Source organism: Rhineura floridana, chromosome 3 (assembly GCF_030035675.1).
Source record: "Rhineura floridana isolate rRhiFlo1 chromosome 3, rRhiFlo1.hap2, whole genome shotgun sequence".
NCBI lineage: Eukaryota > Metazoa > Chordata > Lepidosauria > Squamata > Rhineuridae > Rhineura > Rhineura floridana.
Window position 1 is genome coordinate 224246623 of NC_084482.1, and position 14598 is coordinate 224261220.

General features: G+C 43.2%; 1 protein-coding gene across 1 annotated transcript in view; it reads right to left on the bottom strand.

Annotated features, from left to right (window-relative positions):
• LOC133379062 (extracellular calcium-sensing receptor-like) overlaps positions 1-14598 on the bottom strand; it is a 74804-nt gene that overhangs the window by 18702 nt on the left and 41504 nt on the right. Inside the window, exons 5-6 of the mRNA XM_061613671.1 lie at positions 10840-11742; positions 7878-8123 (exon numbers count right to left, since the gene is read on the bottom strand). Of these exons, the coding sequence (XP_061469655.1) occupies positions 7878-8123; positions 10840-11742 (1149 nt within the window). The remainder of the gene's footprint in view (positions 1-7877; positions 8124-10839; positions 11743-14598) is intronic.

The following is a 14598-nucleotide window of genomic DNA, read 5'->3' on the forward strand; positions in this document are numbered from 1 at the left end:
GAGCCCAGGGTGGCAAATACTCCATGGTTAGGATGGTTAGACTTCATGGTTAGACTAGATCAGGATCTCTAGAGCAGGATGGTTAGACTTCAGGTTTTTGGTATTGATTTTATTATTATCATTACAAAAACCCAAGATCCACCAACTAGAGCAAGCCACAAAATATATGCACTTAGAGTTAAATAATTCTTAGCCCAGGAATTTGTTTGGAGTTCCAAAATTGAACTGAGCTCACAGTATTTCCACACAAAAATCCACTCTGATTACCTCCCACTTTCTTCATTTCAGCAGTATAAAGGTGGGGTGGTCATTTTCTTGTTTTCATTGTGAAACAGGAGTCTGAAATCCTCACTGATCTTCTGTGAGTCATCCTGAGATACACCAATACATTTTGATCTACTTTCTGCCCACCCTGCATTTAAAGTGCTATCCAAAAGCTAAATATTATGACATAGATCAGCGGTTCCCAACCTGGGGGCCGCAAAGTAATCCAGAGGGGGCTGCGAACAGTAAAGAAATTAATTATTTTTTTAAAAAAGTCTTCACTCCCTGCTGCCGCTGCAGATGACACCTCCTTGCTCCAAATGAGAGGGGAGGACTTTTGCTGAAGTGCTATCTTGCAAGCGCACCAAAGGTATAAAATACACCGGCAGACACCAAAGGAGGCTGAAGCTACCAGAAAAAAGAGGGAATTACTACCACTGACTGCCTCTCCTCACACTACTACTGCTGCTGATGCCCTTACTCAGAATGAGAGGGCTTTTAGTGAAGCAAAAAGAAGCAAGGCTGCAAGCAAAGGCTGCTTTCCCCCTTCCTTCCTGGCAGCCAAGCTGCCTTCCTGGAGGGAGGAGGTCACAAAAATGTTTGAGCTTATAAAGGGGGTCCCATACCCATAAAGGTTGGGAACCACTGACACAGATCATAAAAAGAGAAACGGATGATCACTTTGATACTGAGCTACGAACATTTCTACTGAAAAACCATAAAAACCACAGCCCAGAGCTTTCCTGTTTCCCAAATACCAGGAAAGGCTTTCCAGGAGACAGAGTACAGGGGTATTCACACGTTACTCTGTACCCAGGTAGAAGCTCCCTGTACCTGGGTACAGCTGCTCGTGAGAAAGAGTCTACACGTGGTGATTTCAAAAATCACCACCTGTACAGGCCTCCTGAAAAAAGCCCTCTTCTGCTCACGTCAGACTGTCCAGACCCTCACTTGTACCAAGCCATGCGCACTCACAATCTTTCTTTTAGGGCTGAAATTGCTGGATGGAGGACCCGGTGTCAGAAAGCGGCTGTGGTGTTTCAGCACAGGTATATGGGTCCCGAGGTGACACAGTGTATACGGGCGGAGGTGGCATGGGCAGTGCAACTTGCTTTGAATTGTGTTAGACCAAAAGAGATGACCCGAAACTCCCCTTGCCCGGCAAGCATGGACACGTACACCCTTGTACAAGAGTATTCTATGTTTACCTATAGAGAAAAAGGCGCCCCGGGACCAAAATACTGTATTGGGCTGGGATTCTTTACTTGCTATAACACCTTAACAGACCTGAGACAAAGGGGGCTGACAGCCAAATACCGACCCCCATCGGGCGCTTCCACCCCAGTAAGAAAGGTTGAGCCAACTTCCTTAACATATAAAGGGGATAGCTGGAAAGCAAATGTATTTCTTTCCCTATTGGAAGCTGCAGCCCCTAAGAATGGCACCTGTTACGTCCGCGCACACACACCGCCACATGGGGAAGCCGGGGTTCCTTTGGTAGGCACCTCCCTCTCTATCAAAGAAATACCGAGTTTTCTAAGGCAGCCACCCGCAAGAGAGCTGGACGGTCCTTTAGAAACTAGTGGCCCACTGCAGGGGGAGATCTGTGTGAGCAGCAGACCCAAAGCACATTTCGGCATGCACTGTCAGTTCATCTTGAGTAAGATAAAACCTAACGTGTGGGGAATCTTTAATAACTCCCTTTTGCTTCACGGGCACTACACCTGGACGCAGGCCTGGTACTCCTTTTTACCCCAAGGCTCCCCTGAAACAGGAATGTTCTCTTTCCTCCTTAATTTACAAACCAAACCCACCCCTAAAGGGCTCTGGTGGCTGTGCGGCCACAGGGCACAAAGACGCTTGCCAGCGACTGTTCGTTGGACGTGCACCTTGGGAAGGGTGGTCCCGGGGATCCGAGTTTCCAATGTGCCCCCAGTGGCACGACACAGAAACCGAAGGAAGGTGGGGGAAGCAATCCTTCGGGGGCTCTTCCCTCAGTACGGGGCAGGGCAAAATTACATGGACTTGATAAAGCTATCTAATTCCTTTGAAGACTTTCTAAATGACACCACAGCTTCCCTACGAGATTTGACTAACGAACAAGGGCACATTAGGACAATGGCATTACAGAACAGATTAGCAATTGATTACCTCCTCTCAAGCTCAGGCGGCATTTGCGCATTAATTGGAAGCGAATGCTGTACTTCTATCACAGATTCAAAAGCAGATGTCTTGCAACATTTAAATCATTTGGGCACAGTATACAATGATATTGAAAAAATCAAACAGTCATCCATAATTCCAGATATCATTCAATGGTTCAGTGAATGGCCCAGCTGGCACAAAATCATAGCATATATTGTGATTGGAATATGCATTCTGATACTCTGCTGCTGTCTTATCCAATGCCTTCCTAACCTGATGTCCATCCTTTCCACTTGTGGTGCAAGATGCATTACAGATTGTCAAAGAAAGCCCCTCTCTGTGGGCGAGCTGGCCTTACTGGACATGACTCATCGTTTGATGCGCGCACCTGTGTGGCCAGGAAAGGATAAGGCAGCTATCTCTTAGACGCTGGAACGTCTGAAGAGAGCTGAAAGGGGGGAAACTGTTAGGTAGAGAACCCTGAGCCCAACCACCTTAGTAAGAACTGAACCAAAGTTGCAAAGCACGCTGGAACACGGATGGGAGGGGGAAAGCAAATACTCTAAATAACATTCTTTGTCCATGGGAATGTAGCTCAAAGGTGCCTGCAAGTCGGCAACAAATGTTTTTAGAAGATAATAAACTGAAGCTGTCCTTGAGTGTTTCATTCCCACAGCACTGGATGTGTATTTACCCCATGTATCTTCCTTTTGCAATTAAGACTGTGTATTTCTTTGTAAATTCCTTCTGTACACTCCTTCGGAGGTTTAGTAACAGAACCTCATAGTTTCATTGATATGGGGCCCCTTCAGGGCCATATGTGTTCTCTTGTATATCTGTTCTCATGTTTATGACCAACTAGAAGTGTCAGTTACTCACCTCAGCCCTACTCTTATCTCACAATGGATTACCCAAGGGCTCCAAAGGGGTGCAAGGGAGGAACGTCCTGGCTTTAGAAATGTAGCAAGGATCTGTTCTTTGTCTCTGACGTTGTCAATAATGTTATGTTACATTTTGTTTATTGCCCTTTTCTCTCTTCAACCCTATATATTGATTCTACCCACAATAAAGGGGGCCCTTCACTCTTGCCTGGCTGATGTGCCCGTGTAAGTGTGAGGGTCGCTTTTGATCAAGAGCTCTGTGTGTGTGTGTGTCTTACTTGATACTTGGCTGAAAGCACAGGGGCCCATCTAACTCTCTTCTGCCTGCACTTACTCCCGGGGTACTGAGGTGAGCTTCACACTGCCTAGGACAGGTGCTAAAAGTCACCCTAACACTAGCAATGTGCTTGGGGGAAGAAAGGAGGGAAAATGTCTACTCAGAAGTAAATCCCACTGAGTTCAATGGGGCTTACTCACAGATAAGTAGAGTTAGGATTGCCTAAAAAAAAGCAAGTGTTCTGCCAAAGAAGCTAGAGCTAGGCAAGGACTGTTTACATTGTTAAAGTACAATCCTAACCCCATGCCTACTCTAAAGTAAATCCCATTCAGTTTGGTGGGACTTACTCCCAGGTAAGAAGCATTAGGATTCCAGCCTCTTAAAAGAAACAGTTGGGGGGGCAGAGAAAGGGAGGGGAGTTTGCCTCTGTGTCTGCTCACAGTCCAGTGCAGTCCTAGCCATGTTTACTCAGAAGTAAGTTCCACTGAGTTTAATGGGGCTTACTCCTGAATATAGAATTACAGCCTTTAACTTCTAAATTCAATCTTTTCCTTTAAATACTAGGTGATTTATCAATAAATATTATAATTTATAATGTCTGTCAAATGTTCAATGTGTCATCCCGTGACTCTTATTGTTGCTTGTTACGAGTAGTACACCTACTTTTCAGGATAGTGCCACAAATAGATTCCAAAACTTGCTCCAACCTCCCTGTGCAGGTAATGAATAATAGCTGCTATCACAACTACTGCAATAATAAAATAACTTAATGGCTAGGTAACACATTGCTCAGAAATGATAGTTATCAATAAATAATAGAAATTTTGGGTAATAGCTATCCCTTGTATCTTAACAACATAATCCCAAGCAGGTTTATCGAAAGTAACTTTCACAGTTCAATGGAGCTTACTCTCAAGTAATTGTGCAAAGGATTGTAGCCTTAATCTTATTTAATGCCTTATTTCCTTTACGTCTCAACTTTCTTGCAAAGAGCTCAGTGTGGAATATGTAGTCCTGCACCTCTCAAATATATCCTCAGAACAGCCCTATGAGGTAGTTTAGGCTGAGAAGGTGATTAGCCCAGAAGTCACCCAGTGAGTTTCATGACTGAATTAGGGTTTGACTCCAGGTCTCCCAGGCCCTAGCCCAGTACTCTTATCACGACACCACACTGGCTTTTGCAGAACTTGTACACTACAGTACCTCTATAAATCCAATATAAATTACCCACTATACTTCTCTTCCTTGCTCTTTTAAAACCTATTGAAATCAATGGTAAGGTAAATTCTGTTGTGTGCTTTCTATTTCCTCTTAAAGGTCAAGAAGATAAATTTAGCCAAGACTCTTCCAATAATTTGATGGCATAGGTCAGCAGAGATACATGGGGGGGGGGGAGAATGGCAGTGGCACAGAGATGGCAAGGTTGGGGGTACTTTGGTGGAATGCAGCACAAGCTTGCAGGTGTGTGCCCACGTGCTGCAGGATGGTGGTGCCACCAGAGTCAGGGATCCACCCTGCGTTTTACTAGAACCTCGAGAACCACTAACTGCAGCCAGCTGCGAAAGACATACGTCTAGTGTGAAAGAACATGGTGTCTGAGAAGCTGCTGAGCATAGTCTTATCAGAACTGAGATGAGCTCACAGTCTTTCCACACAAAAATCCACTCAGATTACCCCCACACACACTTTCTTCATTTCAGCAGTATAAAGGTGGGGTGGTCATTTTCTTGTTTTCATTGTGAAACAGGAGTCTGAAATCCTCATTGATCTTCTGTGAGTCATCCTGAGACACACCAATACATTTTGATCTACGTTCTGCCCACCCTGCATTTAAAGTGCTATCCAAAAGCTAAATATTATGACATAGATCGGTGGTTCCCAACCTGGGTGTGTGTGAAGTAATCTGGAAGGGGCTGCGAACAGTAAAGAAATTAATTATTATTTTTAAAAATTCTTCACTCCCTGGACACTGTCTGCTCCCCACTGCCGCTCCAAATGAGAAGGGAGGAGTTTTGCTGAAGTGCTAGAGCATCTTTCAGGCGCACCGAAGGCAGGCATCTGCCTCTGAAATACATGGCAGCCACCAAAGGAGGCTGAGGTGGCGCTACCAGAAAGAAGAGAGAATTACTACCACTGACTGCCGTCTCCTCACACTACCACTACTGATGATGTCCTTACTCAGAACGAGAGGGCTTTTTGTGAAGCACAAAGAAGCAAGGCTGCAAGGAAAGGCCGCTTTCCCCCTTCCTTCCTGGCAGCCAAGCTGCCTTCCTGCAGGGAGGAGGTCACAGGGGACAGAGTATGTTCCAATGGGAGCAGTAGGCTGGAAAGCCCAACTGATAAATAATTTCCTCCACATTCATATTTTGAGTGTAGTTTTGGGTATTAAAACGCATGATATCCTCAAGAAAGAATCAGGTGTTCCATGTTGGAAGGATAGTTTCAGTTTATACTCTTTTAAGCAGCTTGTTTTTGTTGCAGCCCCCTCCTCAAAATATTTTCATATATAAATATTCAATATATTTAGGTCTGCACTTTCACAGATTTACCTATGAGTAAGTCCTATTGATCTCTATAGGACTGTATAGACATGTATACGATTGTTTCATGAAAGCCTACATCAAAAACCATACATACTCTAATAACAGGCAATGAAAAATGCAATATTTTAATAACTATAATTATGATAGTTACAGGTGAGTATTTTCTTTTTAAAAGTTGGGGTTTTGATTTTAAAAACTTAAGAATCTGCAGGAAAAATGAAAAGAGTAAAACTACATTCCTGTTTCTGCCAAAACTCTTTCTATTGAATGTACCCCTTGACAGGAAAGAGTTTCAGGAAGTATAACAGACCCAGCATGCCTTGCCTTGTTGCCAGTAAAAGGGAATTGCTTCAATGGCACATTTAATAAGTGTTATTGAACCCATTTTCTTTCCCAGGCAGCAAATGTGTATATAACAGACTGTACACTCGTTGAATGTTACATGTGAATAACTGTACGAGTGTACAGCCCAGCTACTTGTGTACCCAGGTACACAGACTGTACACTCATTGACTATTACATGTGAAGGACTGTACGAGTGTACAGCCCAACTACTTCTGTACCCAGGGACACAGACTGTACACTCGTTGACTGTAACATGTGAACAGGGCCTAAATTAAATGGTGACCTTAATTCTACCAGAACAGGAAACTGGGGAGAGCTCGCAGAATGTAGGCATTGAAAGAAGAGCCTCACTATTCAACTATCACAGCTGTACCAAAGGACAAAGGAGGACACATGAAGAAGCCGCCCACTGAGCACACACCTCATTCGTAGACTGCAGCCCTACCTTCCTGCTCATCAGCTCCCACTGGTGGTACATGCCCTGGTCACCTCTCGGTTGGATTACTGTAATGCGCTGTACGTGGGGTTACCCTTGGTCCGAAAATTACAACTTATACAAAATGCTGCGGCTCGACTACTTACAAACTGTCGCCGCTGGGAACACATCACCCCAGTGTTGTTCGACCTACACTGGCTTCCAGTTATTTTCCGGGCCCAATTCAAGGTGTTGGTATTAACCTTTAAATCCCTATACGGTCTCGGCCCAGTTTATCTGATGGAGCGCCTCCAGCGCCACCAACCATGCCGCCCAACAAGATCAGCCACACAGGACCTTCTCTCAGTCCCGCCAACTAAAACAGCTAGGTTGGCGGGGACAAGAGAGAGGGCATTTTCAGTGGCGGCCCCCACTCTCTGGAACTCCCTCCCATATGACCTTCGACATGCCCCTTCCCTGAATGTATTCCGCCAAGCTTTGAAGACCTGGCTCTTCAGACAGGCCTTTGGGACTTACGGGGAGGGTTAAATTTTTACGACCAATAGCCTACTACTCTGTACTGGAACTGTTTTATTGTTTTATTGTTATATTGTATTTTATGATGTATTTTATTATGATGTAATGTATTGTTGTTAAATTGTACGTCGCCTAGAGTGGCCATTGGCCAGATAGGCGACCCACAAATTAAATTATTATTATTATTATTATTACTGATGTCTACTCAGCTCTGTTCCGACTCTGAGGCGCCTCCATCTCCAAATTTAAGCCCACGAAATTCATCATCAGAACCACAGATGTTCCAACGGATGCTTCGATCAGGCCCAACACAGCCAGCCCAGCTCAGGGGAGAGGCGGACGGGACGGGGCAGAGCTGCAGCCTCCGATCTGGAGGATCTGCTGCGAGGGGGCACTTAAGGGGAGGTCCTCGACCTCCGCCCCCATTGCATACATTTGTTCCAAGGCTCCCCTCATGCAACCCCACTTGCCAACATCGCTGCGCACGAAGAGGGGCTCCTCCCGCGCTTCCACCCTGCATTTCTTGCTGAGAGGCGGGGCAGGAAAGGGACGTCCTTCGTTTGCGCTCTTCCCTTCGGCTCGGTCGTCTGTGTTAACCCTTAAAGAGGTCTCCGCAGGGAGAGGCTTCTTAACAGGCGGAGCTGGGGGAGGTATGAGGCTCCCCTCCAGAGCCCCGAGCCCGGCTCTGGGCAGGTGAACCTTCCCCTTTAGCCGCTCTTCCGGTTGGCGGAATGGATCGTTCTCAGCCTAGCAGTCGCTGCCACCCCTGCTCTTGCGCCCCCAGTGAGCTGCCTGCCTGGGCCGGACTTGTAAAGGTTTTCTCGGGAGGTCGCTCTGGGTCCTGGGATGCTCCGCCACTGAGCTACGGCCGTTCCCCAGAGATTCCCAGGATAACACAAGGAGACGGTATCTCCAAAAGCATCTGTCATAACCCACCCTGTTCTATATAAATGCAACTTACAAAAATTTAAGACAGCACAATCTTCACATTTCAAAAAAGAGCACAAGCCAAATACGTTGATGTTCGTGCCACAAAGGCAAAGGGCAGTTCCTCAAGAGATGCCACAGCTGAAGTAAATCCATGGGGTGTGTAAGAGAGAGCAGGTGGAGAACCTTGCCCCCATGGAAAACGTACAAAAAAATCATTAGATAAGTTCTTTAACGGACTCACGGACATTAGTAAGATCAAGTCATGTCAGGCCAAGTCATGTCTCCTCGGCAGCCAACCTACTGACCGCCTGGTACAAACAGGCCACCTCATTTCCACCCCCGTTGCGAGGTAGGACCTCTGAAATATCCCTCACAAGCAGGAAGATGTTGTATAGTTTACCTACGAGTAGTGCCCCCACATCTAATTTTAACACTTTCCAGTCTGACCTTGGGAAAATTTCTGGTATTTCAAAGAGGAAATTTATTTATTTGTTATTTGCTTGATACCTGAAGATCCCCAAGCAACTTACACAATGTTAAAACAAAACAAAAACACACACTATAAACCAGCCTTTCCCAACTTGTGGGCCACCAGATGTTGCTCAACTACAACTCCCATCAGCCCCAGCAAGCATGGCCAATGGTCAGGAATGCTGAGGCTGATGGGAGTTGTAGTCCAGCTGCATCTAGTGGCCCACAAGTTAGGAAAGGCTGCTTAAAGATATAACAACAAACAATAGCAATCAGGGCCGCTCTTAGGATGTGCGGGGCCCAGAGCAAAAGCATAGTTGGGGCCCCCCACATTCTTTCTCTCTATATTATATATATATTTAGAGAGAGAGAGAGAGAGATTTTATTTACGAATATATGTAATTATAATATTTAATTAGTTTTGGGATCTGCATAACTGACAAAGCTTTATTTTACTTTTTGGAATATTGGGTCAGTTTTAAAAGCAGGTAAGAGAAAAATCAACTCCTTTGAAATGTGGCATTGGAGGAGAGCTTTGCGGATACCATGGACCACAAAAAAGACAAATAATTGTGTGTTAGATCAAATTAAACCAGAACTGTCACTAGAAGCTAAAATGATGAAACTGAGGTTGTCATAGTTTGGACACATAATGAGAAGACATGATTCACTAGAAAAGACAATCATGCTGGGAAAAACAGAAGGCAGTAGAAAAAGAGGAAGACCAAAGAAGAGATGGATTGACTCCATAAAGGAAGCCACAGACCTGAACTTACAAGATCTGAGCAGGGTGGTCCATGACAGATGCTCTTGGAAGTCACTGATTCATAGGGTTGCCATAAGTCATAACCGACTTGAAGGCACATAACAGCAACAAGTAATCCATTGAAAATGGACTATCAAGTGGATTTTCATCTGTCCCCCTCTGTTTGACCCTCAGCACTGCCCAAACTTTTCCAATGAATGCTTTTCACCTTAGTTCTTGACAACAAAAGTTTTTTAACATGCGGATGCTATGCATAAATATTTCTGTAAATTGCTTTGCAGTTTGCATTATTTACATATTCACAGGGATTTTCTTTTTCCATTGCTTTTATTTTTTCTGAAGCAGTCTACGGGCAAAAAAAGCTGCAGTCCTAATCGTGTCAATTTAAGAGGTAAGTGAGATTTCAGCAAATGCACACACACAACCATTTTCTGTGTAAAATAACACATGAGAAGAAAGTTGCATTAAAAAACTTGCATAAAAAAGTTTTATAAGTGTCATTAAAAGACTGAGGAACGGAGAGTGCCTGTAAAATGTTTAATATTCCCATGGGAGCTCATACAATCCAGAACACAAAGAGCAAAATATCAACAGGGTACTATTTTTTAAATGGACTTAACATATATGCAATATCAATTTCTATATATTTTGTCATTTTTCAAGACCATGTCCTCTGGACTCATGCTCAGGTTGATGCCCTTCAATTGTCTATGCAGAAACACATCAGGTTTATATGTTAGTTTTAGAAGACCATTGCCTTTGCATATTGTATATTTATTAATTAAAATATTTATAAGCTGCACTTTTCATAAAAGTATATCAAGGCAGCATTACAAAATACAAAAACATGATAAAAACCAATAAAACATTGAAAACAAAAGCATCCATAAGTACTTTATTGGTTGGTAAAGAAAATTCATATTAAAAAGCTTGTTTTAAAAGTTCAGTTTTATTTCCAGGTTGCTCTACAAGTAATAGTTACATTTTAATCACAGCTACCTAAATTTGTATGTGCAGGTGTAAACATCTGTAATATTGTGATTTGGCAAAATATATTTTTTAAAAAATTAATATATTTTTAAAAAGGGAAATCACACCCTTCCTGCAGTGGAGGCCACCTTTCTGAAACAGCTAAGAACATGCTAAAAGCAACAAGCCCTGGAACCATTCCAGAAAACCTTACAGCTTTGCAGAAACTATAGGTCTGGTGCAGATTCTGATGTGAACAGAATTTTTCTCCATCCCTAGTACTGAGAATTATATACTATCTTTTGTTTTCAACATTAGGTGCTCCTTGGTATTGAGATCAGGCCTCAGTAGAATAATGTAGCACTTGGGCATGAAGATGCAGCCCAGAAGCCCAGCACTGGAGGTCAAGATAGAGAAGATTTGCACAGCTACCATGTATTTCCCCTTCGTGCTCAGGTAGGTGGGCACAAAGGAGACCCAAACACTGCAGAAGACCAGCATGCTGAAGGTGATCAGCTTGCCTTCATTGAAGGCCCCAGGCAGCTTCCTGGCTAGGAAAGCCACCGTGAAGCAGATGGCAGCCAGAAAACCCATGTAGCTGAGGGCAATGTAAAACATGGCGACAGACCCTTCATTGCATTGCAGGATGATCTCTCCAGGCTGGGAGTGCATGTCGGAGTCTGGGAATGGGGGAGAGACCCCCAGCCAGATGGCACATATGACAACTTGGGCACTGGAACAGGAAATGACAATGGAGTTGGCCAGACTCTTCCCCAGCCATCTCCTCATCGTGTTCCCTGGTTTTGTGGCCAGGAAGGCCAGCACCACAGTGATGGTTTTTGCCAGCAAAGAAGAGACGGCAACTGAGAAGATGACACTGAAGGCTGATTGCCGTAGAAGGCAGTTCACTTTAGTTGGCCGACCAATGAAGAGGAAGGAGGACAAAAAGGAGAGCAGGAGGGAGACCAGGAGGATATAGGAGAGGTTCCGGTTGTTGGCTTTGACTATTGGAGTGTCAAGGTATTGAATGAACATTCCTAGCATGCAGCCTGTAGTTAAGGACAAGAATAGGGCAACAGAAGCTAAGATGATCCCTAAATTTTCTTCATAGGAGAGGAAGGTTATGACCTTGGGGACACACTGATCTTTGTCCTTGCTTGGATGCTGTTTGTCCGGACATTTGGTGCAATGGTCTGCATCTATGAAACAAGAGTGCCTTCAGTGTCAATCACATCTGCCTTGCTTTCCTATTAGTCTATGATGCAGCATAATAATAGGCTGTAGTGTGAAAGCTTGTTTCCAAGAGCCAGACAAGAGAGGGATGGTGGATGTGATATCAAGAAGTTACTATGTGTAGTGACCTAACCTCCTCTAGGCTTCCCTACCTGTTGCAGTCTGTCTCAGCTCTGTTGTTGACTCTTTAGTTCGGTACTGTTGGTATCTACACAGACCTGCAGTGGCTTTCCGTGGTGTGGAGAAAGTGTCTTTGCCAGCCCTGTCCAGAGATTCTGGAGATTAAGCCTGGGGCTTTCTGCATGCAAAGTCTGTGCTCTTCTGCTGAGCTGCTACACCATCCCTTCTTGGGCCACCCCATTCTCTTTTTTTTTTTTTCAATAATTTTTATTCAGATTTTCATAAAACATACAAGACAAAATCATAAAACATTCAAAGACAAAAAACAAAATCAAAAATAGTTAAACAAAAAGAAAAAAAGAAAAGAAGAAAAAAAAAAAACAAAAATAAAAAATAAAGAGTAAAATATTGACTTCCCATTTGTCAAAGATCAAATCAGTTATAAGTCTATAATATATAGCAATCCTGTCTCTTAAGTCATATTATAAAATCACTTTCCTCCAGTAGTTATCTTACTTAATCATCAAATCTCATAAACATTACTTTATTCTTTCCACAAAAAGTCAAAGAGAGGTTTCAATTCTTTAAGAAATATATCTATCAATTTTTTTTTCCAGATAAGCATATCGATTAATCCATCTCATTACTAATTATGATAATCTTATTGTCATAACCATAGTCAAAATAAACTTTTCAATTAATCCATCACATCAGAATCTGTTAGGTTCAGTAATTTCAGTAGCCATTGTTCTATTATCTCTATTAGTTCCATTTTCCATCTTCCATCTTCAGTAGTCTTGTTAAGTCCAGTAATTTCAATATCCAATCTTCCATTATCAGTATTCCATAATAATCTTGCTGTCAAAGCCATAGTCATATAATAAGAGTCTGATGGGAATTACCTCTATCCCAAATATTTTCTTGCCATCCATTCTGAATAAGTTGCTGAAATACTGCTGTAAAATCATATCTCTGTTCTTTTTTTCAAAATACACTGGGTCATCTCTTAAAAGTTTTTCCATTGTCACATGGCTGCAGTTAATTCCATAGATTTTCTCTATATTGGGCTCCATCACATCATTCCAGTCCAGAAGATAATCCATGCCATTGATAACTTTATCTCTAGAATCTTCATTAATTTCTTCAGAGATAACATTGAGTTCCAAACAATAGATTTTATTTCTAAAGTCCATAGACTCCAAATCTTGTTCCTGTTCCACGTTTGTTCCAATCTCCGGGATCTCCTCTCTCACAGGGACCCCTATTCCAGTCTCCAGGGTCTCCTCTCTCACAGGGACCCCCAATGGCCACCCCATTCTCTGATGGTAATGACAGTGCTAGATTGTTGTCAGCAAGAAACTGTGTTGTTGTTGTTAAATTTATACCTCCCCTTTTCCCCAAAGGGAACCCAGGGCAGCAAATTTAGGACGGTTTATAGAGTTCTCTAATTAATGAGGTCAAAGTGACACCACCAATGAGTTCTAGGCATCAACTTTATACTTGCTTATTTCAGCAAGCCTGCTTATTTTGTACACCTCATAGATATATATTTTATAGGAGCTTGAGGTATAGAAATGAATAATAATGAGAAAACGTTAAATATTTTGTTTTCAACCGAGGTTTTGTACCCAGCATAGATATATATTTTATGTGAATTTGTGGTATAGGAATGAGTAATAATGGCAATATGAAATGTGACAGCACGGGGCAATTCTAAGCATAAAAAGTGTGTGCTCGAGTGAGGGCTGACAGTTCCCACATCGACTGCTTCCCTCTCCCAGTCCCTTCCCCAGAGGTCCAAACACCACTTTGCAACACTCACAGCTCCTCTGCAAACTGCAGTTGTAGGAGACACAGTTTAACTGATGAAACACACACACTAAAAACATGGGGAACTAACAGCATGGTCTCTTGCATCTTAGCTATTACTGGTGCACGCCTCCCCCCCACACACACTTTGTTTCTGTGTGCATCTGAATCTCTTACTTCTTCTCTAAGGTCTGTTCTTTCCAGAGCTTCTTACCTTCCAAAGTGGAGATTGTCCCTTCCTCACAGCGTGAGCATCTGTAGCAGCAAAAGGGTTTTCCTTCCAGAATCATTTTGACATATCCTGGGTGACAGCTTTCAGTGCATCTTGAATGAGGCAGGGTCTGTTCATAAAAGAAAGGAGTATCAAGCAAAAAACCCCAAACTCACACACAAATTGGAACTTGTGGCCTTCCAGGTGTTGGACTACACCTCCGATCATCCCTGGTGATGGGCCATGCTTTCCGAAGCTGATGGGAATCCAACATTGACTTTGTAAATTTTGTTGTGTCTTTGTATGTTGTAAGCCACCTTGATGTTGTTGTTGTTATGTGCCTCCAAGTCGACTACGACTTATGGCGACCCTATGAATCAGCAACCTCCAATAGCATCTGTCATGAACCACCCTGTTCAGATCTTGTAAGTTCAGGTCTGTGGCTTCCTTTATGGAATCAATCCATCTCTTGTTTGGCCTTCCTCTTTTTCTACTCCAGGCTGTTTTCCCCAGCACTATCGTCTTTTCTAGTGAATCATGTCTTCTCATCATGTGTCCAAAGTATGATAACCCCGGTTTCATCATTTTAGCTTCTAGTGATAGTAATGGTTTAATTTGTTCTAACACCCAATTATTTGTCTTTTTTGCAGTCCATGGTATACGCAAAGCTCTCCTCCAACAC